The 27901-nt window shown below is 48.8% G+C and overlaps 1 protein-coding gene across 1 annotated transcript; it reads right to left on the bottom strand.

The window, feature by feature from the left end:
* Positions 1 to 362: 362 nt before the first annotated feature.
* On the bottom strand, positions 363 to 27825 carry B4GALT1 (beta-1,4-galactosyltransferase 1). The gene is made up of 6 exons (XM_039567181.1): positions 27493 to 27825; positions 14741 to 14976; positions 7384 to 7571; positions 5833 to 5955; positions 4232 to 4336; positions 363 to 3653 (listed from the first exon to the last, which is right to left on the bottom strand). Exons 1-6 carry the CDS (start codon positions 27770 to 27772, stop codon positions 3518 to 3520), a joined length of 1068 nt encoding a protein of 355 aa, XP_039423115.1. The 5' UTR covers positions 27773 to 27825; the 3' UTR covers positions 363 to 3517.
* Between the last annotated feature and the right edge of the window lie 76 nt (positions 27826 to 27901).

Consider the following 27901-nt stretch of genomic DNA (forward strand, 5'->3'; position numbering starts at 1 on the left):
CCACACTGTAGCCAAACCCACAAGCACTCAGGGAGCAAGCAGTGGCCTGTTCCCCCAAGCAGTCACAGCCTGAGTGAGAGTTTCATCCCCTGCCTGGTTTCAGGATGGATTGCATGCTGTCCCCCTACCCAGAGGTAAAGGAACCACCCTACCCTACAGTTTTCTGGTGAGATCTGGGGACTCTTAGGTCTCTTTCTGTAATGGGGAAAAATTTTGCAGCACAGAGAAATTAATTCAGGGGGCAGCCAGAGGGAGGAAAAGCTGGAGAAAGTTAATGCAAGGAGATTAAGGCATGGTCTAGTCCACCCTTTGAGCCAGAAACCCACCCAGACAGAGGGTAATCCAGAGCAATTGCTGCCAAATGTTGTAAATGAAAATACTTTTATTTGAAATTAATAGTAAAGAAGGAACATTGGATTACACATCCCTTGATATATAAATGATAAGAATGCAAAAGCAAAACCACCTATAGGAAACCCAGAAGCAGTCCAGTATACAAGTAGCATCCTCGGGAAAAGCAGCGTATCACGACACTCTCTCATGCCAACATGCAGACAGTCATCTCAAAGAATCCAAGCATTAGTGTTTCCTTTGGAGCTGTTTTTTCTGGGTTCCAACCGTTAGTTACATCAGTATCACTTTGAGTGTTTTCACCAGTAGGGGAGAGGAAAAACCACCCACCCTAGGACACAGTCAGAATTGGCTTCTGTGCAAGGTGTTTGTAGATGCGGCCCCTGAAAATCCCAGGGAGAGAAATTTCATGGCCAGGTCGAGTCAAGAGCATTTAATGAGTTTGACTGATACAGTTTATAGAGAGACAATGAGATCTAGAAATCACAGGTCAGCACCAAAGGGCAATATGAGTACAAAAGGTGGCTTCATTTCTTTACATGGCTTGTGGCTTTAGCACTGGAAGAGAAACTGCACAGCAGCTTCTTGCACTGCTAGTATCTCTCTGCTGAAAAGGGTTTTCAGGTTCCCTGATTTTCCAGTTTCCATTTCTTCCCTCTTTCAAGGCACATGTTGTAGAAACCTTTGATCACAACAGCCATCCCACCTCCATAACATTCAGTAATTTCAGCATACAGCCAAACAATGAGTTGTTGCACCAACTTTTTTCTAATGGTCAAAAAATCCCACTGCAAGGAATGCTCCCAGCGTCTCCCCCACCCGCCTGGTAGCAGGCAGACACCACTACAGCTGAAGGTCCCAATTCTTCGACTTACAAAAGGTTCAGCACAAAATTGAGGTGCTCTCGGCAAAGACATGGCATTTTCAAGTACAGCCTTGATAAATTTTTGGTGGTGATCTGCTCCTATCTGTGGGAATGGGGCCCTCCTTCTAAGGCAGCTTTGGAAAAAAAAAAATAGTGCTCTCCTGTGTCTCCATTACTGTTATAGACTACACCCATGGCACTGTTTTACAGGTAGACATTTGACCTAATTTCTGTAAAACACATCTTGTACTCCCTTGCATTTTTAAGACCTGGAGCCCGATCTGCCAAAAGGACTACTATATTGTATTTTTTTTTTTTAAATGCAATGATAAGCACAAAGGATAAGCTCTTAATCACAAGCCTCCTTCCTTGCACTTTGCTCCTGCTCCACGCAAGCCCATCTTTGCTCAGCTCCCAGCATGACTGGAGCAGCAAGGCTAGCCAGAAAGAGCTTTCAACCAAAGGAGGGGAAGACTTTTCCAAAGTGAGACTGAAAAGGCATCTAGTATTTAAAGTCCCTATGCAGCCTGTGAGGCACTGCTGGCCCAAGAAAAAATGCACTGTTCCCTGGTCCCTGCAGGATCCCACCCCTGCAGTGCAAGGGCTCAGCAAAACCTTCAGGTCTCAAAAAATGCAACAAAAAACCAAACTAAACCAATCAAAGGGAAAAAAAAAAAAAGGCAGTGCTGAAGATGATCCCCAATACAACAAGTGTCCCTGATTTTAACAGCCTTCAGCACAGGCCAAGGAAGTGCAAATTGCTGTGGTCAGAGCTGGTGGCAAAGTACTCACCAGAAGGAATTCAGTTCTCAGTTCTGAGAGCTTAAGTCACTTAAACCAGCTCCCTGGGTGTCAGCACTCAAGGCTTTCATACACGGTCAAGGGGAGGAAAAGCAGGGTCTGCACAGGTGGTGCCCTGGTGCACTGACAGAAAATAGTACTGCAGAATGTGCATGCCCCTCAAGCCTGAGACAATCAGAAGGGAGGTTCCAGATAGAGGACACACACTGCAAACAGGCTTTAGGCAAAGAAAAATCATTTGGATGTCAGCCCTGCTGTGAGTATCTCAGCACCGCAGGAGATTTAATAGACAAATACGCAGAGCAAACAAAATACATGGCTTATATATAATGACACACATGAAAAGCTTACTAGTCCAAAGATAAAGGAGGCTTTGAATCATATCCTATTACTGCACCCTAGTTTAATCTGGTATTAAATATACTGATTATGATATAAAAATTACTTTAAAAAGTTATTAAAATGTTACAACAACAACAAAAGTAATAAAAGATTTCAAGTTTTATGCACAACCTTGTAAAAGAAAATTTTGGTTTTAGGAAGCTTCAGACAATACTTAAATAGCGTGGTAACTTCCTACCACTGGTAACACGTTAGCAAATTTTAAGGCCATAATTTAATTGTGCAATTAAATTAATCTTTATTTCAGGGAAAAAACCCCAACACCATAAACCCACCACTCTCTAAACTCCCCCACCTCCCCGAAAAAATCCCAGGTGGTGTTGTGCTGAAGCAAATAATCTCTATCATATCCAGAAGTAATGTTATCTGAAGCCAGTGGTTTTTAGAAAGGCCATCTGTATAGCTCCCACCCTATGCAGGGAACTCACCCACAAATTCTGGCAAACTGTCTCAACTCACTCAAAGCCTCTTTTGAGACTAAAAGAAATAATGACATTCATTGAATCCAGACTTGATTGTTCAACACCTGCTCTGCACATAGAGGAGATGTTTGTTTTGGTCACGATGAGAAAAAAGTTGTATTATGCTGTCTCCATTAAAAAAATCTAATGCAAAGCGTAAACTTGGACAATTTTAGCAGCATTTTACAGTCCTTCATAAAGTAAAACCGGGAATGAATTAAAAAGAATGCTTGCATGCACCTCATTCAAAATACCAAATGTCATGGGGAGTAACTGTTGATACATCACAGTCATAATCAGTAAAATTTGAGTCAAGCAATTAACTCAACAGGGGGAGTACTGCAGAAAATAGATCAGATTCAACATTTTCTGGCTAAGTAACTATTTACAACTCGTATGTACAGCTTCTGGACTTACAAAACAACAAGGAGCTAGAAAGTTGTGTAAAGTCAAGTTTGAAATTTTTAAGAAATTTAAGAAACGCACTTGTCCAACCAATTTGGAGACACTTTGGCATGCCAAAAGAGGCCTTTTTTTTTTTGGTTCATTGCAACTGTTATAAAACCAGCAGATATAATCCATCAGTGAGGCCAGATATCCTGGGCAATATAGGCAAGTCTCTGTTGTGTCTCTGATGTTAGCTATTGGGGGAGCCAATATCCACTGTGATCTTTGTATACAGAGGGTACTTGTCAGTTCTTAACACCTTGTAGGATAATGTATTTAAGCCATCAGAATTCATCGTTTCCCTTGTGTGAGCAATTCGGTCAAACCTGCAGGAGGGGAAGAAAAAAAAGTGAGGGAGAGGGTGGAAACAACAAAGAAAGGAAAAAATGTTTAAACAATCTGATCTTTGCATGCCTCTCAGGAAGCATCACAGGTGTTTCAAGAACAACCTGAGTATCAGTGCCATAAACATCCCAAGACGTGGCCAGCCTGAGCAGTGGGCCAAGGCATCCCTATGGGGTCAAATTTTAGCTAGAAGAAACAGCCAAGCTTTTAAATCACACAGGTCCTTTTCCAGCTCTGCACTAGAGCAGAGGTTTATACCCCAAAGACAAGCTGGAAACAATTGCTCGGAATCTAATTTCCTGCATTTAAGAAATAAAAACAAGAGGAGAGGCCTTCATGCTGTATTGCAATGCTGGGGAAAAGGTCTATAATCAGGTAATAAACTGGCAAGGGGAAGGTGGTAGCTTAATGGAGCAGGAGCAGAGAGCTCAGTCAGGGAGGATATGGCTGCAGCCTTTCCACATTCCACCTTTGTGCACGGCAAAGAGAAAGTCAAGCAGTCAGAGCAGCAAGGGCAGGAGGCGCCCCTAAACCTGCTGTGCGATGGGATGAGACACACCTCTCGGGGTTGGGTTCATTCTTCCTGTCCCGGGAATGCCGGATCATTCTGCACTTCCCAATGACCGCATCTGGACGCGATATCCCCATCCCTTTAAACACCAGCCTGTAGAAAGCAAGTACATTGAACACCCAATGGATGTGGGATGCTCTGCTGCGCCTTCCACAAATAACCATTGGTTTTACCCACTTTTTTTTTGAGGAGGGATGTTACTCATGCACTTCCAGGCTTGCCAACACAAGGAAGGAAAGCCAGTCCTTCTCCACACAGACACTATCTATCATGGGGAGTAGAGACCTCCCCTGCCAACATCAATATAATTCACCACACCCTCACACTTCCATCTCCTCCAACCAACACCCAATGCCCACATTAACCCTGCTCCAGGCTGCAGACTCCAATTTGAGTGGGAGTCATCTACTTTTTAACCCATCTGGATAGGAGCCAGACAGAGCACTTAGTTTTCATGACGTGAAAGCTACAGCACTGGGGAAAACCAAGGTGAATGGTGGTGAAGCAGCATAAAGGAGACACATGGTTGGAATCACAGTGGTCCCAGCTGGGACCTATTGGGTGAGGGGCAGCCCTTCTTCGTTTGCATGCTCTCTACAAAGCACCTGCACAGTTATTTCATGGATGCCTGTGATGGAAAGGTACTTGATTTCTTCTTTGCCTCTCCCTTTTCACTTCTATGTAGCATCTTCTGTTACTCAAAACCCAAGTGCCCCAAAAAGAAAGGACTGCCACCTTGCTCTGAATGCCCTGCTAGAAGGCTGTCCTTCTCTTGGTTTTTTAACAGAAGTGCAAAATCTCAGGAAGGTACAATTTTTTTTTGGAAGAGCCTTCCTGAAGCCTGGAAGAGCTCAGAAACCCCAGAGAAAAGATCACAGAGTGGTTTTGTCACTGAGAAACATGAAGGCAGCTTCCAAATACAAGCCCTTCATGATGATTTCTCTTAGTGAATGCTGTGGATATGTGAGGCTGTAAGGTACCACAACCCCATGTTCATTCTTCACCCTGGTCTTCGCAGCCTGCCCTGTGAGAACACCTTCCTCCTCTCCTGCAGTTCTGAGCCTTGCTCAGCATCCTTCCAGTCAAGCTCACGTGGCTCACAGCATCATACAGAGCTGTTTACAGCCTGACAAGTGGAACTCTCCTGGGAACAAAGGGATCTGCTACAACGCTGCAGAGCCAAACAAATCATGGGCTGCATTGGGCAAGGTGGGTCAAGGTCTCATCCACCCTCCTGAATCTCCTGCTTTGAGCCAGTGCTGGGAGACCAGAAGCACACTGCTCCAGCCCATGCACTGGTGTGGATGCCTGTGAGGCTACAGGGAGAATGAACAATGGGAGGGGGAGGGGACAGGGCTGGGACTTTTCCAACCAGACCCACTCCCCACCGCATCTTGGGAGCTGAGAAATGGGGTGCCAGCACCCAGCAGGAACATGTTCTTGCTGAGCCAGCAGGTTGCCCACACACCACCTTCACCTCCTGGAGAGGTGACACCCCATGTCCCCCCATGCCCAGGTGAGAGCAGCAGGTCTGTGTTCATCCCCACCCTGAATGTACCCCAGGGTGCCAAGGAGGAAAATGTATTTACCTGTTATAAATGTCATCATCTTCACCACCCCAGCCCCAGTAATTGTTTGGGAACCCATTGATCTTTGTGAACTGCTCTTTGCTCAAGGCAGACACGCCTCCAAAATACTGATTGTAAGGCAACCTGGAAGCAGAGAAAAGAGCACATTAGAGGAGGAGAGGTGCAAGCCAAGGGGCAGCCTGCCTGCCTGAAAAGGGCTTGCTGTTGCCCTTCACCCAGCCCATACAGAGCCAGCACGCACTGCAAGGCACCTTCCTGCCACAGGGATACCCTGGACTCAACTGAGGGAGGGTGAACTGGGGGGGAGTCAGTCCCAAATACATCTGAGAAGTATTTTGCAACTGGAAGTAGCTGCAACCTTTTACTAAGCAGCACGCTGTCCTCAAAGGACAGGCTGAGATGTGTATCACCTCAACAAAGGCGACATGAATTCCATGCAAGTGGCAAGAGCTCAGACAGCCATTGGATGGGCCGCAGAGCTTTCTCCTCCTGCAGCTCTACCACTCACCTCCACACTCCTTAGTGCCCCAAAAGGAAGCTTGGAGCCCAAAACTGAGCTGGCAGTGTGACCTTGCATACAGACAGCCAACCAGCTCCCACTTGAAACAGGGGACAATTCACCAGGCGACTGGGGAGATGAAATTCAGACCGACCCAGAGCGTAACAAGAGGGTTCACACAGGGATTACCAGGACCTAGTACAGACTTGTCTCTGCCTTAACAAGCAGTGGAATCCCCAGGGCCATGCATTTCTGTTTTAAGTTTCACCTTAGTGAAAGAAAGACCTGCAGCTGCTGCAGTGCCAGTGGCAGTCCTGCTCCAAGCAGGGCTTGGGTCTGGAGTGGAGACATGTAGGGACCCTGCCAATACCACCACTGCTATAGCTTTAGCACTACTGGCCACCACAGGGTCACAACCAGTTTTCACTTTGTAGATGAGATTTTAAACTCCCCCTTAGGCATTTGGGACAGGGAAAAAAAAAACAAAACAAAAACCAGAAAGGAAAAGCAAGACACGTTTTTGTTCGGAACAGCTTGCTGAACCCAAATGTATGCTGCAAGAAATTCACTTTGTGCTGCTCTCACATACCAGGGCAGGTCTCTCAGTGGCATGAAACCAAACAGCCAAAAAAATTTTGTCTTGCTCTTAAAATAGTGTCTGATGCAGTCTTTTTAAAGCTGCACATAATCCTCACTGTGTGAGGGCGTCTCACTTTTCAGACAGGGTGGAAACACTAACTGTCTTCCAGCTTCCAGACTGAAACACAAGAAGGGGTATGTGGCCATCTGCAAAATGAAGGGAGCTTAGCTCTTCCTCACCCTACGTTTCACCTTCCAGAAGCTGTGAATTTTAATAAACTGCTCAGCTGCATTTCTCTGCCTTGCTCCCCTGCAGCCACCCACTCCCTGCAGGGACCTGCACGTTAAGACAGGCTTTTGGGGAGACGCTTTCCCATGCTTTCAGTGGTGGGCGGGGATGTGTAACACTGCGCCTGCCCTGCAAGGCTAGCAGTGGTATTAGGAAAAAGATGCCACTCCAAAAGGTGTCTCACCGAAATCCAAATTTATCCATGGATACAGAGAGGTGCCGTGGCTGGCTGTAACATTTGTAGGTGTTCCTGTCATCCATGGGGATGAGGTCTACATCACTAAACACAAAGCAATCATAGTCATACTCCTTCAGGGCCTCTGCAAATCCAATATTCAGCAGTTTAGCACGGTTAAATTCTTCTTCTCCATCCTAATTTAAAAACAAATAAAAACAGTTAAGTGACTTAAATTTGACAGTTGATATCAGCAGTTTCTTACCTGTTGCCAGATGCTGGTGTTGCTGCAGAGGGCTGACATGCCTCCGATGGACTGAGCTCGAGCCCAAGCCTGAGCCCGAGCACTGCCCTTGCAGCACCCATGGCATGTTTGCAGCAGACCTCCCCTGACCCCAAATGCTGCCTGCAGGACAATGACACCTGGGACAGCCACAAACCATGGGGGCAGGAAAAACGGCTGAGGAAAGGTTGGACCCAGCTCAGCTCCCATCTCTGGGTGGGAGCCCCCAAGAAGGCAGTTTTGATACCATACTGAGCGGTCCCTGTGTCCTGCTCCGCGCAAAGCCATTTAAGGATTGAATTTTCTGATACAGGGCAAGCAGGTGGGGCTTCCTGGAGCAGCAAAGAAAAGCAAAAAGAGGTGAGCTCCTCTGGAAGAAGAGACTCTTGCTACAGAGAGAAACACTGGCAGTGATTTATTTAGCTTACAGCCATGACAAAGGACCATGGACCAAAACCTTGCTGTGGCCAGAATTTCAGCACCCTCCTCCTAAGCTCTGCCACAACATGGCTGTGAGTGGCTGAGCAATGTGTGAGCACACGCCAGACCTGATCTGCAAAGCATGAGACGGCACCAGGAGCCAAGGTCTGATGCTCTGCTGCTCACCTCTGACCCTCTGCCAAGCCCTGGGCAGCCATGCACGCACAGGAGTAGGATGCTCCCTGGGCCCCGGGAAGCAGGTTCAGCACGTGGCTGAACACACAGCCTTGGTTACTGGATGGCAGGCCAGCACGAGCTGCTGCCTGCAAGGGGTACGGCTCAAGAGATGGATGCTGCCACTGCTGCGGTGGCACATCCCCTTCTTTGGTGCTCTTCCACTACTGTTCATCTGTCCTGCAGGCCTTGATAGAAAAATGAAATCAGGAAGGCTCTCAGCTTGATGGGAAGGACCTGAGCACAGCTGACACAACAGCAGGGCATACTCATCCCAGGGCAAGCACAGCTAACAAAGGGACTGGCAGAGAGCAGGGCAGGAAAATCTCCACTTTCCTCCCCAAGCAATGAAGCACCTGAGGAGAACCTGTTTGGCCTTTTTCAGGCAGAAACATATCAAAAGCACATGTGGATTTGGGCACAAGTACAGCTCACAGATTGCTGCGTACTTTGAAAAGCTAAAAAAATCATACCCACAAACTCAGGAATACTGGTGGCTTGAGAGTAAGGATTTTCAATCCAAGATGCCACTCTGCAGCAGCAGCTTCCTACGCAAACTCTGTACAAGGGAACAGAGCAGGTAGAAAGAAACTCATAGGGCTTCGCTCAAATATACTGAAGGTTTTTGCCAGCCTGGAAACCAAGACTGCCAAATCCATTCTACCTTTAGTTCTCCACGCTCTCGGAGCACTGTCAATACAAAGGACTCCCCCACTGTGCAAGCCGTCCCCCCCACCCTGTACTACCCACACCTAACATGGGATGCACATCAAGGACGGATAAAATACTGTGCACAAGGAGCAGCAGCTTATAACACCACATCCTCTGTAAAAGCTTTACCTGGTTAATAAGCAATCATTTTGGTAACTGTTTTATCCAGACTGGTTAATGGATCTGCTGCTGAAGAGCCAATTCGGGTTCTTGAAACAGCCCCAAGTATATTCCAAATGAAGGTTTTAAAATGCAAGTGTCAAACCAAAGTTTTCAAAAACATTAATCACCTGCCTTGGGCATAAATGACTTCACAGGGAGGAGTAAGCTTTCATGGAAGAGGATCTGAGCAAATTCTCAGCATCCTCACCCAAAGCAAAAGGGTTCACATAATAATAAGGTGGTGGGTGGATGATCACCACCATGCAGAAAGTGAGAGCAATGAAAACTTGAGTACAGAAAATGAAGGGAAGTGGAACAAAGAGGCTGGGGAGAGGAAGCGGCTGAGGTCATGAGATAGGAGGGTTTTCTTTCCCCAGCAAAGGGGTTTACCAGCCCTAACTGCCCAGCACCCCTCAGGTCCCACGGTACCAAACTCAAACTTGGCTCCAAGGTTCCGAGGGGGACTAGTCCTGGTGCTGGTGCAAAGTGCAATGTGCTCACACCTCAAAGCAACCATTGGACCAGTCTAGGAACTCATTTCATACCCTTTGGCTGCTCGTTTCCTAATGAAATTCAAGGCAAAGGGCACTTCACACCGATTTTGTTACCAGCAGAGGCTCAGCTGTAATTAACCAGTGCCTTTGGGTAGCCTCTAACTCTTCCGGGTTGACACATGGAAATTAACAGTGCTATGAGGAGCTGTGTTTTTAAACCTCTCACCAAAAAACCTCAAAGCACAGAGACTTTTGCACCAAGAGCATGCGGCATCCTTCCTGCCACTTCACCCACGGGACCCTGGCAGAGTTCACACAGGAGCCCTGTGCATGGAGAGGGATGGGACACAGGGCAGACACTTCACGTGGGCATTGCCACTCTACTCCCAGATGGCCGCACAGCTTCACGCTCCGGCATCCAGAAGACTTGGAAGAAGGGAACCACAACTAATACAAGAAAACAAAGAACCCTCTCCAAGCCATTTCTTAGTAACTTTATAGCGAGCACGTAGCTCATGCAGCAAACTTTGCAAGGCTGTTATCAGCTGTGACTGCTTTGAGGGCAGGAGGGTGGTTTTCTGTCCCAGGAGATACGTGGGGCTTTACTGCACGTATTGGAACACAAAAAGACTGACAAGAGGTTTTGCTTTTTGCAGAAGCTCTGTTTCTTTACCTAAAGTAATGTAGAAGCACTGGTGTGCTTGTGATATCTGAGATTCAGATCTCTCAAAACTCACAGGCACGCTGCAGGCCGCCATCTTTAACTGATCCCAGACATTTTGGAAAAAAAACCCAAACAACAAACCAGAGCTGTGAAAACTTGCTGTGCTGACATTCCTTCCAGGTCAGCACAGAGTGCAGTACCCACAGGTGACCTTTGAGAAAGCAGATAAAGCAGAATTGGAAAAACCTCCATCCCTCAACTCTGCCTGGCAGCTTGTCATCTCATGGATGCTGCTATTTGTCACAAAGAAATGGATTCGTTTGGCCTTGCTTGGACAGAGGAGCATTATCCTGAAGAGCAAGGCAGTGCACAGGGGACTGCTGGTTTGACAATGCACTCAAGCACCAGACATAGCCTCCATGCTTTCATAGGCTTTCAGCCAGAAAAGCTGTAGTCCAAGCACATTTTTGCTGTTTTCTTTTTCCTGACAAATTTTTTCCCAATGTTCTTGTTCTGAAACTTCGCCCATGTCTGAGTTCAGTGCTGGTGCCCAGCACCTGCTTCTGGCTCCTGAATTAACTCTCTCTGTCACTCCCAGAACTCACTGCTGCCTCAGTCCTGCAAGGTCTGACACCAACTCCTGCTTGTACCTGGAGGTGAATGATCAGCCTGAGCAGAACAACATCCAGGCTTTTTTACTTCCTATCCCTTACATCAGCTGACTGTGGTTTGTTGAGCCGGACCTACCAAAGGAGGGTTCCTTTTTTTTTTAGTGCTAAACAGAAAAAAATCGAGGTTTTTGGAACAGTTACTCAAACTAAAGGGGATGCAAACCAGTAAGAAGCCACATGTCCTAACTTCGTTCTGCCTTCCACATCCATGTAGGAGGCAGCTCTGTGATTCCTCCTGCAGACAGCACAGATGACCTGTGCCTGCCATCTCTTTCACCCAGATCCTACACTCATCAGGTCTCAGGGAGGTGATGGTGAGGATGCATGTTACTGGCCAAGGAGGAGAGAGCCATTACTTCCAGCCGGGCTTGCTAGCTACATCAGGGATACACCGAGACAGCCTGAACCGCACACGCAGTGTCCATGGGAAAGTCCTTCTTCCAGTGGACTTGACCAGGCAGAAACAGATTTCCAGAGCCATAGAGAGATACCAGGAGATACTTTGGTGTTTCTCTGTGGAAGGGTGTTTTGTGCCTCAGCACAATTACACTGGGCAGTGGGAGAGAGCAGCCACAGTGGAAACTTGCCTCCCCCACCACTGCAAGGGTAAGCAGGGGCTGAGCACAATCCCCTCCTTTGCCCACACACCTGATACCCTCTGCAAAGTAACATGAATAAGAGTGATGCCCCAACCACTCCACACTCACACACACACACATACCTCTCTGGAAAATTGCTACCAAGACACTACAAATAGCACCAGGGGCCAGTGGAAAATGGTTGAACAACTGCCCAGTTTTCAGGAAATTGGCCGAGTCTCCCGTTTCCCAAACTTTAGTCTGGCTGCATAGGCATTTACGTGGGCTGAAATGCAGAGAGAATATTAATTTCTAGACCTGAGCATCTGTGTGGCAATGGCCGCAGGTGCGGGAGAGCACACGGATAATGGTGGCAGTGAGTGAGGCTGAGGGAGATGCTGCAAATTCGTCACTTGTGTGGCATCGATGGGCGCTGGGCAGAGTGTGCCCAGCTGTGTGTCCTCATTTCAGGTTTACCTGAAAAATCCTACTGCAGCTACTCCACACACCAGATTTGGGTTTTTCTAGGGGTGGAGTGTGCAAGGTGAAACATAATACATATTTTCCACTGGCTCCTGTTACATGCCAGACATTTTACAAACATTATCCCCTTGACTTCAGCCAAGTCCTACTCAGAGGCATTCAGACACACAAGAACAGCATGGTGGAGACACAATGGACTTGTGACAGAAACACATTGCGCTGAAAGGAAGAAGTTTGACATTACCAGTGCAGCAGTAGCAGGGCTCAGCGCTCCTCTTTCTTTCTATGAGATGCGGAGCACAGAAGAGCATGTAGGCAGCGTGTAAGAACCAGATCACACAGTAATTCTCCTTGCTTCAGTGACTGCTTTGATATAGACAGGATTAACAAGTAAAGGTAATATTTCCCCACTAGAAGGAAAAATAAAATAAAAAAAATAAAATAAAAAAAAAAAGGAGGGCAGATGCAAAGGGAAGGACAGACAAGAAAAAGAGAAAAGCAATTGTCAAGACAGCAGAGAAATAAGACTGTTTTCCTACTGTACTTCTGGAAGAATTAACACATTTTCTGCATCTGTCTCTATTCAGTGTTCCCCCTCACCCTTGGGAGATGCATCCAGCAGGTTTACTACCACTGACCACTCCACTCCTTCTAGACACAGCTAATTAGAGGCATTTAGAAGGAGAATGTTTATTTTACAAATCAAGCAGTCTTACCTGCTAACCTACATCTGCTGGATGTGGCCAGGGCATATATACCCTGCATACTGCATTTCATTCTCACTCAAACTATGCCCAAGGGATAGCACCTGAGAAAAAGCATTTACTTCAAAAACTTCTGTGAGAGTTAACTGTAAAGCAGACAGCCCTAGTGCTGGAGAGCAGCACCACAGAAGAGGAGTAGCCAGCAACACAGGGCAATGCAAGCCAGCATGCACTATCACAGCAGCAGCGGGGACTCCAACCGGGCTTCGGACACTGCCTGCCTTTATGGGCACCGGCACTGCTTTCCTCACCCTGGAACACCACCGATGGGGAAACACCGCACACAGCTGCACCGCCAGCTCTTCGCAATGGAGATGGCTGCTCTCCCCCAGGTGATCCCCCAGACGATGGGCAGGCAGCTCTCACAGCTGGCGGGAGCTACATCCGCCTGGGAAAGCAGCGGCCCCTACCGCGGGACCACTACTGGAAGCCACACCTCACCCTCCCTTCCGAGCCTCGCTCAGAGCAGGAAGGCACTGTCCAGCCGCCGGCACCACCGGCCCCCCACCAGTGGGGACGCAGCTCAGCCAGCCCTGTGGCACCCACAACTCGCACAGGAAAATGCTGCACGTGCAAGGAAACGCAGCCCGAAGGATGGAGGGCAGCGGCTGGCCCCGTGTTGCTGCACCGCAGTGGCAGCAGCTGCTCCTTGAGTTACACAGGAAGGGTTTCCTTACAGGGCTCAATTCTAGGGCACAGTGTGCCAGTCCACATGCTGTAGAAATGCCTTGTGTCCTCACCAGTGTGGCTGCCAGGCCACAGACACCAAACCATCTTGGCTGCTGCGCTTGGGAACTATTGCTAATCCGCAGAAATCTCTTTTGTGCCGATCTCTGGCACCCTGGAAATGAGCAAAGTAAGAGAAATTGTAGTAATGGAGTACCAGTTTTCTCTCTCGGGATAGGTCTCCCCCTATTTTCAAGTCTGTGATGAAATGCATCGCTTGGGTGACCATTTTAAATATTCATGGTGTTTGATATGCCCAAACACACCAGCTGATCCAAGCAGAAGTTTAAGGAGTTAACATTTAAAGAAGCATGCTATTTCATCTCAGTTCTTACTGAGCTGAGAAAACAGGATATAAATATAGATCTCCAAGAGAGAAACTGCAGTGGGATTGTCCAGAAGGTGCTCTCTGCTGGGGCTCTCAGAACTGCATCTGCCTTTTTCACCCTGCATCCTGTACAAATGCCTGCACATTTTAAACCTTTCCAAGGGTGAACAACACTCACTTATTTAAACACCATTATGCTATAAATTAAGACAGCTTGTCTTGAGTGAAATGTGCATTTTTATGCCTTTTGTTTAAAGGCCACCAGATATCAAGGAAAAAAAAAAACCCAAAACCAAAAACCCCAAGAACCTGCCCTTGACTGCTTGTTTCTTTTCTGTTCTGTTCACCGTAAGGCAACCACTTACCTGCCCCACTGCCAGAGCTTTGCTTTCTCCATCCTGACTTTGTGCACTAACATGAACAGAAGGTGCTTGATAAAGTGAAATCCGACACACTTATGGCACATCCACTACCAAACTAGGCATTAATGCCAACTTGTCACCTTAAAAACCTCTGCATGCCATTCTGGCAGCAGCTGGGAAAAAAGGACACTTGGAAAGAAATATTAAATTGGGTTGTGCTATTAGGAATTTTTTTTCCTTCTCATCAAGTGATTTCTTTAAGCAGAAGCTATTAAGAGTGAATTGTACCTGAGATAAAGAGGGGATCTCAGGTTTTCCATCAAAAGCATCGAAGCAAATCTTTTTTTCTTTTGTTTTTTCTTTTTAAGCAACCTTATCCCTGCCTGCCAACCTACTGCTGTTCAAAGTAAAGCAACCATTCCTCTATTTTAAGGGGCATGAGCACTGTTGTGACAGCTGTATAAAAGGTTGTCTCTAGCATCTTACCTGGTTGATAACATACACTCCATAATCTAGTTGCTGCCTTTGGAGAATTGGGTGCAGGTAATAGAGCCAGTACTTCAGGTGCTCCTCTCGGTTCCTGAATGGTATGATTATTGCTACTTTCTGAAGTGCTATACAGTCCTTCGGAGCAAAACGACCTCCTGCTTTGACCTCTGGGTTTATTCTTGCCACTTCTTCCAGGTTTACGGGCTGGGAAAACTCCACACGTAGTGCACCAACTGGAACAGAGGCATAACACAAAGCAAATTAACACACACTATCTATTTCTCTGAGCACACATCCTTTACACACATTTGGGTTTTGCTTGGGTTTGGTTTTTAAGAAACAGCTTTTGGTCCCAACACAATCCCAGCAGTACATGGAAGTGCTGAAGCTTGGACCATCCATACCCAAAGCAACCTCACACCACCATTCAGAGCAAGCCCACGAACACTGTGACCTCTTGGTATCAGAACCCAGTGGAGTCACTAACACTGAGTCCTGCAAATCCTGCAATCTGTGTGGCCAACCAAGAGCTGTGCTCACATTGGAACATGCACCCCAAAACCAGCCTGAAGTGTTGCCTTCTGGGCTCTCACCCACCTCAGGCAGCCCAAGAGTCAAGTACTTAAAAAATAGTTCTGCTCTCCTGCCAACAAAATCACCTATGGCTAGTCACATGCTAAGTGAATAAAATCCCCTTCCCATTTTTTTTCCTTAGAGATATTTTCAGTGCTCTGAAGACATGCCCCTTATTTATTAAAAGTTCTGTATTAGAAATACTAAAAAACCCGTATCCAGATTGGCCTTCAGGTTGGCAATTCCTGCCAATTGTTTCAAAAATGGCAAGTTTTGAAACTGTTGAAACAATCTGTGCCAAAACCTATGGTTAAAACTGAGAAGCCCAGGTGGCACCAGAGGGAACCCTCTCAGAATATCCAGGCTGGCCCTTCTATTTGCTTCCAGCTGCTCCAGCACCGACGGAGCGACTCACCACAGACTCACCACAAAAGCCTAAGGAAGGGCCTCTCCTGCTGCCACGTCCTGCCCCCAGCACCAGCCAGTTAACAAACTGCACTTGGCACAGGCACTCATCTCTTGCTAAAGCCTCTGCAGCAGGGGGTCAGTTGCTGAGGACCCCCTGTGTAAGGCATAAAGTATTGGCTATAAATACCAGAGTGGGGATCACCCCTTAAGGATTTGGCGGCTGCACCCTCCTCCTCTCCTCCATTTGGGCGTGCTTGAGTGTCCTACAGCTACCACCTCACATTGGTTGCAGAGACCCCCAGGTCCCCAAGGGGGAGTACACTGCCCTGGGGGAGTCCCTTGAAAAGGGGCACAAGTGATTGATTTATGGAGCTCAAAAAGGCAGTGGCTGTCACCATCAACCTTGTGTATTCTGCAACACATGACTACTGAAAAAAGCAGAAATAATGCTCCACACTCATGGCTCGTTCCCTGGTTGTTCAGAAGAAGCAACTTCGGTTTGGTTGTGCTGCTTCACTGTGTGCTCACTCACACTGGAGAGGACAAGGAGGAGACTGGCCAAGCTGACAGCAGTGCTCAGTGTACCTCCAGAGGCAGCAGGGAAGCTTTGCTGCACGGTGCCTGCACAGTGGCAGGATGCAAAGGGATCTCCTCATCTCTGCATTTTGCACTGGTTAAATGGGCAAAAGTTTCCCTCTCACATGAGAAGGCAGTGATTTCTCAGACTCCATGGGCACTAGGATCAGTCTGCCCATGCTCTCAGCACTCCAGGAATTCCAGCTGCACCGCTGACATGTCTGCCCAGTTCTGCACCCTCTCTGCCCCACGGCACAAGCTGGGCCCTGTGGATGCCTGCCCTGCAGCTGCAGGGCCAGGGCCAAAGCCTTTCTGCTCTAAAGTCTAAATGTGGCTTGCAGGGAGAGCTCAGAAGGTGCTCTGCAGCAGGAGGAAGAGGCAAAAATTGGAGGAACTGGGGCAGGAAGGAACACGCAGTGGAATGACCGGGACTGGGGCTCAGTGGTGTCAGGATCAGGGGCCAGGCACAGCCACCCTCATGCCTATGGGACAGGCATCATATCAATGAGGCCAGAGGTGGCAGGAGGGCGAGACAGTGCATCGCTTCCTCTGAATCTGGGGACTGTTTCCACACCATGGTGGTGAGCATTTTCCCAAAACAGCCTGTTGCCCCAACCCAGTTCCATGCCCACTTCCCCCACCTGTCCCTGTGCCCATCAGTGTCACCTCCACTAGGAGACCAGCACTCAGAGTCAGGATGATGCTATACTTTTGTGATTTTAAAACAGCAGAGGGCATTGCACTGGGCACAGTTCACCTAACTGGTCACAGCCAGCAAACAGGATTATGTTGGGCATCTGTGCCCAGGGACTTTATTTTCCTATCCTGCTGACACCTGGTTGCCAGCAGCAGGGCCAACCCAGCGGGATGCTGCAGGAAGCAGAGGGACAGAAGCAACACGTCCCCCCATGAGGCCCTGCCAGCCTGGTCCACTGCCAGGCACTGTGTGGCTGCTGTCCCACCAAGCAAGCCCCTTCCTGTGGGGACAGGCTGCTCTGTGTTCCCAGTTACTGGATTCTTCTCCCAGTTGCTGCTCCCAAGAAGCAACTGCGAGCCCCATCAGACCAGAGAATGCTTTCTGGTTTAACAAACAAAGGTTCTTTTAATGTCTTGAACCCACTCAGTGTAAGGCGGGAGGAAATGAAAGTCTGCCATTTAGGTGAATTTACTGAGGAAATCTCCCACTAGTGACTTGTGAGCTCCAGCTGGGCAAGGACAGCCACAAGCGTTTGGAACTGCAAACGGCATTTTGCAGGCTGGCATCCAGCAGCCCCCCAAGGCGAAATGTGGACCACTCATCCTGCCAGCACTCACTCTTGCTTGCCTTATGGAGACTGGAACATTGGCAAGGAAAAGATTGGAGTAGAAAACATATTCATTGTAAAAAGCAGCTGCAGAAGGCAGAGATTTAACAATTTCGTAATCTTGAAGGGCATTGGTGATAAATGATCTCTACTGCTCCAACCTCCTGCTTAATAAATCAGTTTTAAGGGCAGCACACCTCACAAATACTGCCCTAAGGGATGCAGCCAACATGCAGGTCAGTGAGGAGCTCTCAGGCACCAGTGCCATCCATGTGCAGCAAGGCAGCCACTTCTGAGACAGGCTGGACACAAATCACTCAGTTAATACATTCACTGAACACAAAACCAGAAAAAAAGCTGAATAGGCTGTTTTGAAATACAGAATGACTAAAACAAACTAGACTTCATAAAGCCATGTGGCTGACACAAAGAGCAGCAACATACCACCCACTGCAAATTGACACTTTCAGTTCATTTCCCAAGCAGGACAAAGCTAAAGCCAAATCCACAAACACACAGGCTCTCCAACTGGTGAACAGAGTCACAGTTCCAGTTACTAATTTTAAATCATTTTCACTGAAATTTGACTACCTGGATAGCAAGCAGCCCTAGGGCTGTTGTTTCCCAAGGGTGGTGACTCAGGATGTAATCTGCAATGCCAAGAAAACATGCAAAGTCTGCTGCAAGTGCTGTCCTGCCTGTCAAAACTGTGTCCCTGTCTGTGTTTACTAGGTAAACTTTCCAGCTCGATTCACTCCATCTGAATCTTTTCTGCTTCTGTTCAAGCTGACTGCCTGACATAGGAGTCACTGTATACGGAGTCCCTTATAAAAACAGACAGGCATGACAGCACTGTGTGGACTTTTAGCTCTGGTCACCCCTACAGCCTGGCATCTGTAGTCAGATGCCTGTTGGGCTCAGCATCACAAAGCTCCAACACAGCAGCTTCACGAGCCTCCACTGTGTATTTTTAGCAAAATAAAACCTCGAAAACATAAATAAAGCAACTGCAGGAAGCTTGCAAAAGAACACAAAAGCACAGCATCACATCAAAACATTTCAGAGTTTGTAAAAGGAGGCTTTAGCTGGCAGTGGCCGGGTAAGAGAGATACACACACCAAAAAAAGCCAGCCCACTCCTGCCCCTCACCTCTGACACTCAGAAGCATTTCTGCTCACAGAGAAGATGCACAGGAAAAGCCAGGGGGCATTATGCTGCTCACAAACAGGAAGCAGCTTCTCACACAAAGCAGAAAGTGAGGCTTGCAAAAGGCCAGAGATAGTGCAGTGCTGGAGCCCCAGGAGCCTGTCCCATAGCGCTGGTCATTTTCCCGTCCCCACTTCCCAAGGGCCATGCCTGCCACAACACCTTAACCTCCGGCCATCTGAGGCTGCCAGCACACATCCTTCCTGGTGCTCATCCTGCTGATCCAAATGAGAGGACCCTCACACAAGCAGTCCAGAATCCACTCAGGCTGATGCTATAATAAATCTAGAGACTACTTGAGCCTCCCTAGACCAAAGGGAGCTATCTAGGGAGGCTCTAGGGAACATATTCCCAATACCAGAAGTGTTGGGCAAACTCAGGCAGCAATGTCTCGCAGGGCCAGAAGCGTACTCATGCATCCCTACAGGGGCTGCAAACACCACACTCCATCCAAGAAGGTGGGAGCAGGTGATGCAACAGTATGGGCAGCCCTGGGGGACTCAGGCAGGACAGAGTGGGGGAACCCTTTTCTTCAGAAGGGCAGTGTGGAGGAGAAGGAGATAGGAAGGAGGGAAACTGGTCTCATGGACAGGCTTGAAGTGATTCAGCCATCTGAATCACCCTCCTGAGAGCTTCACTGGGAAAACAAGCAAAATCCACCTGCATGCTTTAAGCCAGGCATCAGTCTCAGACATTTAATTTAGTGAAAATGAAAGCAAAAACATGTGTCAGCAGTTGGAAAAAGGCTCTCCCAAAGCAGAGCCAAAAAGAACATTTCCATGGCCCTGGCCGAGAGCTGGGCACTGTTCTCCATCTGCTGAGCCGTGTGCACACCCGCACTGCCACACTCAGACAATCCTCATACGAAAGAAAAGCTGGAAAAGAGGAGCAGAGCTCACAAGAGAGGCAAAAAAACCAAACAACCCTCTCTTTGCAGAGGCCCAACAGAAAAGGGAAGGAAGGGCTCGTCAGCCACACCAAGCCCGCCTTGACGGGGAAAAACAATATCAGCTCCGCCCCAGAAAATGTGAGAGCAAGTTCCCCCACCCCAGGCTGTGAAGCAGAGCTGGACCCCAGTGCCACATGGCAGCTCCATGGTGGGCAAGCAGCTGCATCCCACAGTTCAGCGAAGCAGTTATTTCCTCTTAAGGTCATTAAAATAATTTCTCATCAGCTAAACTTCAAAGCTGTGCCAGCACCTTTTCAGGTGACACCAGCCAGACTCAAATAATGGCTCAGGCCCATGGTGGGGGGATGGGGCAGCCCCCATGTCCCTTGCCCATCTGGGTCTCCCAAGCAGAAATGTCCTGGGATGCAACCCACTGGCCAAAATGGCCAACTGGCTGGCAGCCGCTGCTTCTTGCTGCCTGCAGCCATCACTCCCCTATGAGAGCTTAAAGAAAAAATTCCTTGGGTCTTTCTAGAAATATCCCAGTCACAAAAAAATGCCCTCCCAAGGGCTGGGATACATTTCATTTGGCTGATCTACACTTGTGAAGTTGCATACTCCCACAGATGTTAGCTATGCCAAGGCAAGGGAAGCCTGCTACATGGGCTCATCTCCTGTCCTGGGCAGGCTCACACAGTGCCTGGCATCTGCAACTGTGGACCCCAAGGAAACAGGCTGAAAAAAATGAGGATGCATCACATGTGCTAGCAACATTGGGTCTGCATGAATAACTCAGCAACTACAGCCAGAGAAAAATTTTTCTTAACCCAATCCCCTGCACTGCCTGTTCTAACATAAGGTCTCACACTAGCACATGGCATCTTGAAAACAAAACAAAAAAAAAAAAGGGAGACAGTCTTGTTGATGGAGGGTACTTCTGGGAGAGAAGCAAAGTCCTCCTTGGTGGCTCAAATCAGTGCACGCTCACTGAGGCGGCTTTGAACTGCCTCCCTTCGAGCCAGGCAATCTGCATGTGATTAGCTCTTCCCACCCGCCACAAAATTAAATTCCAGGCTCTCTAACAGCAAGCTACAAACAAACAAACAGGCATGGATCAGAAAAAGGCTGAGCAGCCATCAGCCAGAAACCCCACACTGTGCAGCAGGATGGGATGTGTGGACAGGAGCTCTCCCGGGCTGAGTGGTGTCCCAGGCCCGTATCTCTGCCAGTGGCAGCCCCAACTCACAAGGCAACACCCCCAACCCCTCTCCCTTGCCCCATCCCATCCTGCCTGTGGCATGTGCACCTGGATTCCAGTGCTGCCCCGGGGCTGGGGTGTGCTCCCCAGATAGGTGGGGGAGCGCCAGGTGCCAGGTGGGGTGGAGGTGTGTCTGTCTGGCTGAAAGTCTGCCAGGGTTTGTGCGCCCCAAAAGCACAAGTTGCTGCCAGCGTCGGGGAGCCCAAGAGGTGAGGATAGCAGCAGGGTCTGGAGACATGGCTGCTGCTTCATGTGCTGCCCTGGAGCACACAGGTTTGTGGAAACCCATCCTGTAAGGCCTTTACAGGGCCATTTCCAGATTCAGCAAGACAGGTTTGCAGGTAACTTGTCTCTTTGCCCTCAAAGCAAGTCCAGTGACTCCCCAGTCTGGGGAGATGACAAAAGCAACCCTCTTTCAGACAAACATCTGCAGAGGGCTTGGAGACTGAGCTCCCTGCAGCTCAGCTGCAGCTGAAAGACTGTTGGGAAGGCTGTTTGCCATGCCCCTGGCCATGGCCACTGTTCAGTGAAATCAGCACCTGCAGTGCAAATCCAATCCACACCTGGCTCACCAGGCACCTCTCCTTGCAGGCAGGGGCTCTAGGCACTGATTTGCACAAAAGAAAACACTGTCCCAGTGGGGACAGGCTGAGCAGCAAGACCTTCTCGAACCCAAAGAAACAGGAACAAGCTGGACATTGACACTGCTCCATTACGTCCCCCAACACCCCAAACTTTTGGCTGCATCACTGCAGTATTGCTGTGGACTGGTTGGTTTTGTCCCCAAAACCAAACGCCCCTTCTACCCTGCAGAGAAGGGTGCAGAGGAGGGAGCAGAGCAGTGGCTGCAGGATGCTGGCTAGACAGTAGTGTCCACTGGTGAGGAAAGGAGGTGAGCAGTGCAGCCCAGCAGTGCAGTGGAGCCCAGCTGCCCAGCAGCTCCTGCTTGCGAGGCCATCAGACATAGAGCACCTCCCTACTGAGGACTGTGCACCCCCAGCACCCCGCCCTTTGGGGAGGAGAGGGCCCTCAGGACAGGGAAAACGTCCCCTATCTGCTGAATGAAGTCAGACTAAGATGCTCCACACCAGAGGAGGAAAGTTAAAGAGCTTAACTGAATTCTGCATCCAAGTGCAGTTTTGGAAGCTGCAAGTTAATCTGTCTCTTTCCAAACACAAACTTGGCCTAATTTCCAAAGAAGCTAGCTATTGCTTCAGATCAAGGCTGGCAGAGAAACAAGCATGTTATAAAACACTACACGCACGAGACAGAAAACTTTCCTTTTCTCCTCTGTCTATTGTGCTGTGTCCCTGAAACAGCTGCTCTCCAGCACAGCACAGTACCTTTCCAAGTTATTTTGCGAGCCTAATTACTCCTTGACCTCCACTTTCACCAGAGAAGAGGATGCTAGGGATATTCTCCTCACAGAAGCTGCTCCCTTGCCTGCCAAGAAAGCCTGTGCTTCAGAGGTATGATGTGCTCCCAGCCACACAGATAGATAGCTGTGGAGCTGTTGGTGGCATTGCCAGGATCACACACCTGCTCCCTGCCAAACATCTTAAGCATATTCTTTGGAGAAGTTTAACAGTTTCTCAAACCCTCTTTTGAAGCCAAGAAAGCTTAAATTTGAGCAAACTGATTCATGTGTTAGCTTCCCCCCCTGCTGCCCTCTCCATGCTCTATTTTACTTTTTCCAGAGGGACACGACACAACCTCCAGCATCAAAGCAGGCAGGAGGGAACAGAGACTGGCTATATGAAAAAGGTTAAAAAAAAGGCAGGTCCAGGTGAGAAAGGAAAGGGAGATGCTACATGTAAAGCAAATGTTGTCTCCACTGCCTGGTATTGAAAGTAACCCCACAGATTCAGAAGCCCTCAATTCCTGGGTAGAAACCTCCCACAGCAAGAGAGCCCATGACTGCAGGTGGGCAGCGTGACAGGATGACCAGACCCCAGGCATGCCAAAACTACCAAATCCCTCTGGCACTGCCACCACTAGAAGTCTTGCTAAAAAATGGTGGGTTTAGCATCTCTTAGGTTTTCACCCTCTTGCCCCAGTTTTGCCCTTCTAGGATTCTGCCAGTGGTAAAACATCTTCTACCTCTGCCCACACAATGTCCACATATACAGGGGCCTCAAACTACATTATTTATTAATCTCAGGCAGCACATAACCTCTAAACACTTCTGTAATACAGACACTAAGCATCACCACTGATTTTACAGGCTACCTCAAAGCATCAGAAAACCCTCATCCCTTATCTTCAGCATCAACAGTTTAGAGCACTTGCTTGTACTGACTACAGAGGCATCAGAAACAGTGCATTGAAGAAACAGCCTGTGCCATAGGTCCTCCCCTCCCTGAGTGACAGCTGCTCACCTACAAGCTGGCCAAAGGACTTTTTTTCTTTCAATCCTTGTTTTTTAAAACATGCCTCACTAACATGGAAGTGGGAAGCACCAGTTTATATCTAGAACCCTGACATCTTGGAGAAACAGTTCTTCTTCTCATATGCCCAAGATCCCTGAGCAGGACTTGGGGGTGCTGGGGGATGAGAGGCTGGACATGACCCAGCCATGGGCACTCACAGCCCAGAGAGCCAAACGTGCCCTGGGCTGCATCCAAAGCAGCGTGGGCAGCAGGGGAGCGAGGGGATTCTGCCCCTCTGCTCTGCTCTGGTGAGACCCCACCTGGAACACTGCGTCCAGCTCTGGGGTCCCAGCACAGGAAGGACAGGGACCTGTAGGAGTGAGTCTAGAAGGACACCAAGATGGTCAGAGGGATGGAGCACTTTCACTATTGAAGACAGGCTGAGAGAGTTGGGACTGTTCAGTTTGGAGAGGACAAGGCTCTAGGGAGAAAACAAAGCTGGAGAGGCACTTTTTACAAGACAGTGACAGGACAAGGGGCAATGGCTTTTAAGTGGAGCAGGTTTAGATTAGATGTTAGGAAAAAATTCTTTACTGTGAGAGTGGTGAGGTACTGGAACAGATTGCACAGGGAAGTTTTAGATGGCCCATTCCTGAAGGTGTTTGTTCAAGGCCAAGTTGGATGGGGCTCTGAACAACTTGGTCTAGGTAAAGGTGTGCATGCCCATGCCAGGGAGTCGGGATTGGATAATCTTTAACATCCCTTCCAACCCACACCATTCTATGACATCCCAGGAAACAGCCATTTTTAAACCTTAGTGAAAATGAGTACATCTCTAATGGTTTGTCCCTTGGACAATTCACTGGTTCATACGTTAACCTACATTTTTGTTTTGTCAATATCCTTTAATTATTAGTGTTCAGGGTTATTTAGTCTAAGCTTAAACCTGGGCATGAAAAGCTATTAAGACAGACATCTGACTGCAATATTTAGCGCACTTGGATGAACTTTCCCAGAAGATGCTCATGGCAAAAAGGGCAAGAGCACATCTTTTATGTTTGCTATCCCAGCCACACCTGTTGTCTAAATGGGGGTCAAAAATGGCTAAGGAGACAGCTGTACTCTAAAATAACCTCCACAAACACATACACTCAGCTGGGCAGGACTTGAAAATGACATCCCAGAAATACAGATAAGCCTGTCCACGCAATGCTGCTTTGCGGACTTCTGGCTGCTTTAATATGAGCTCTTTTGGAAAGGGATCTTACAGCCAAAGAATCTGACCCCTTGTGCACACCCTCCTTAAACCAGCAGGCATGTAACTACCCCAACACCAAAATACAAAAACCACATGGAACTGGTAGAAGAAACACATTTGACTGTTTTGAAAGCGCTTAGGCCAACACACATACTACTTCTACAGAGCAATTTTTTAATTAAAAAAAACCAAAACCAACACCACGATACCCTTCTGCAGCTCCTAAAGAATGCAACAATTTAGGGAATGGACACCTGCAGGAAATACCTGGATTTACTTGCTTTTACGATTCTCAGAGAAGCCAGAATTTCTTGGAATTCTTGAAATTTTACTGCAGCAATCAGGCTCTGCTTCTTGATACCCTGTTTAAGATACTCACTGGCATGCAACTCTAAACTGGAGCATAAATCCAAAATGCTTCTATTACCTTGTATTAGAGAATTTAATAGGTGGTAAGGACTTTCAACTCAAAGCTGAATTATAGTATTAGCCCAGTCCTGATTTATTCTTTTAAATTATAAATAATGGCAAGTGACCCATAAAAGCACATTTAAAATTTGGCAGCTTCTTGTAAGAGATTAAACCTCATTCAGCTAATGCATTTGTTGCAGAGCCAGACAGCAGGGATTGTAAACTACTCTCTGAAGACTGCTAGGAAGAAAACTGTGGGCCTCTGAAATGAGTACCTGGCTATTTTACCATTCAAAAAGCCTGAGCAGTTCAGACACACATATCCTGTGTGAGTCATCACATGCTTCCCAACAACGATGGGGGAGGGGCAGGCAGGAAAGAAGTTAAAAAATAGAATTACGTATGTTTCAATAAACTTCGGTTTATGCTCAGGAAATTGAGCTATTGGAGCTACCTGTTCCCATCAGAGCACTTCCCCATGGCTTTGGGAATACAAGAATCACAGGATGGTTCCTGCTTTTTAAGTTCATACTGATAAATGAGTTTTGAGCTGAGAAAGAAGGATTTCTGAGTTCTGGGTGGGGAAATTAAATGTCAGAAATGCCCACAAAGCGCATGCCACTCTACTCCTCACAGTGGCCTTAGAGACACATGAGATGCTGATCAGGGCAGACTCGGCTCTGACCAACATGTGAGGCACAACACAATTGTTTTACAAATGATGTTTGCTACCAAAATATGAAAAGAACAGGGGAAAAAAAGAACAAACAGTTTCTCACCTACATGCTGGCTATAAATCTTGAGGCTGTGACGATGCCAGGCTGCTTGTGACTGCACCACCCCACAAATACTGAAGGTAACACAGCTAGAAAACATTTGCCTACTCTACTGTAAAGAACTATTTTTTACGTGGCCCTGTAGCTCTCGACCATCTGTAACCATTACCAGTAGCTTCATATGGCCTTTGGCAGATTCAGTGAACTGCACTGAAGATGTTACAAAGATGATTTAAAATATCTTAAATGATCCTTCAGCGACTAACGCCAATAACACTTTGAATCTTGGGGTCACTAAGAGCATTTCTCTAAATTCCAGGCACTTCCAAAGCACATGACTCGCTCCTGACAGGATCGGACTAAGTGGAGACCATTCAAAGCAAAGCCATATTCATAAAGTGCTCCCACATCCATGCTCTGAGGACAGGCTTGCCCAGCCACTTTCAACTTAAGTGATGGAGGGGAAAAAAGTGAAAGATACAAATCAAAGACTACAACACAAAACACAGCACAGTTTCTTTTAGCGACCTCAAAACCGCCCTCCTAAAATAACAAACCAGTCATTTGTAATTTAGATGCATTGATCCATAAACAGCTGACCAGCAAGCGCCTAGAGAAAAGACGAATTTTTGGGTCGGTTTTGTAAACTGAAAAACACAGGTAGCTTCTCTGAAGTCTTCTCCTCTGTTGTGATCTCTGGTAACAGAGGCACCCATGCTAAAATGGCACACTTGGTGGATGAGGGAGATCATTCCCAAGTTCAGGGGTCCAAGGTGTGGCCAGGCTACTGTCAGCTGGCATGCCAGTAGGTCACGGTAACAAACCCTACCTACACCACAGGAGTGTCTGTTCAAAAAGCAGAAGTTACAAACAGCGAGTTGGGTGAGAAAGTCTTTTAAAGGGATGAAAAAATCTGAAATTCCCCTTGTCCCCAACTCTGCCTTGTGACAAAGCCAGCAGATCAAAACAGGTCTAGGTCATCACGTAATAAAAATGAGACCACCAGCAGGCTACAAACCCGCCAAGATCCTGCCAGCATGCCAGCACCCAAGAGGTTCGGGAAAAGACCTATGGGGAGCATAGTGCATCTACAGTGCAGATAAAACACACGCCAGGCTGCCACGTATCACGGTACTGCATCACAGGACCAAATACGTAGAAAGCGCCGCTGGGATGCATAACAACTGTACTCATGACCCTGCCTCGCAGCCCATTTTAAACCCGTGCCGCTCATTCAGCAGGTCCGCGGACACAGAAAGGCTGCGAAAAGCCTGCACAGCGCAAACAGCCCTCCTGAGCCTTCTCGTGGCATTGCGCAAGAGCAGCACTTCGGGTAGAGTTCCCAGAGGAAATTACCCAACCTCGACGACAACCAGAAAGAAACCTAGCCGGGCGGGGTGGGAGCGCTTCGCGAGAGCGACGGGGCTCCGCTCGCCGCTGCCGTGCCCGGGGCAGCATCCGCGCCGCGCTCCCCCGCGCACCGGCTCCCCGGGGATTCTCCCACAATCCCCTCCGCCGGCGGCACACGCGCGAGCAGCCCCGCCGCTGTCACACCGCGCCCGCTCCGCGGGGAGAGCCCTCACGGGCGCACCGGGACCCGGCGGCGGCCGCCCGCGCCTCCTCCCCTACGGCCAGGGCGGGGGCGGGCACCCCGGGCGGCGGGCGGGAGGCGGCGGGGCCCCGTGCCCGTCCCCCCGAAACCCTGCCCGGACGGCACTCACCGAGCAGCGGGGAGGGCTCGGGGCAGGGGCCCAGCGGCGGGCGGGCGGCCTCGGCGTGCGGGGGCCGGGCCCGGGCGGCGGGCGGCGGCGGGCGGGAGAGCGGCAGCGAGAGGTTGGCGGGCGGCGGACGGCGCGGCGGCGGCTCGGGGCTGCCCGGCGGCCCCAGGGCGCTGCCCGCCAGGTAGTAGAGCAGCGTGGCCGAGAGGTGGAGGGCGCAGAAGGCGACGAGGAGGCGGCAGGCCCGCTGCAGCGAGGTGCCGGGCAGCGACGGCTCCTTCATGCCGCTGCGCTGGCGGGGAGCACCGCCCGCCCCGCTCCGCGCCGCCGACGGGGGACGGGGCGGTGGCGGCGGCGGGCTCCGCCCTCAAGAGGCGGCCCCGAGCCCCGCGCCCCGCCCATCTCCGCCGGG

This window comes from Corvus cornix, chromosome Z (genome assembly GCF_000738735.6).
Source record: "Corvus cornix cornix isolate S_Up_H32 chromosome Z, ASM73873v5, whole genome shotgun sequence".
In the NCBI taxonomy this organism is placed as follows: domain Eukaryota; kingdom Metazoa; phylum Chordata; class Aves; order Passeriformes; family Corvidae; genus Corvus; species Corvus cornix.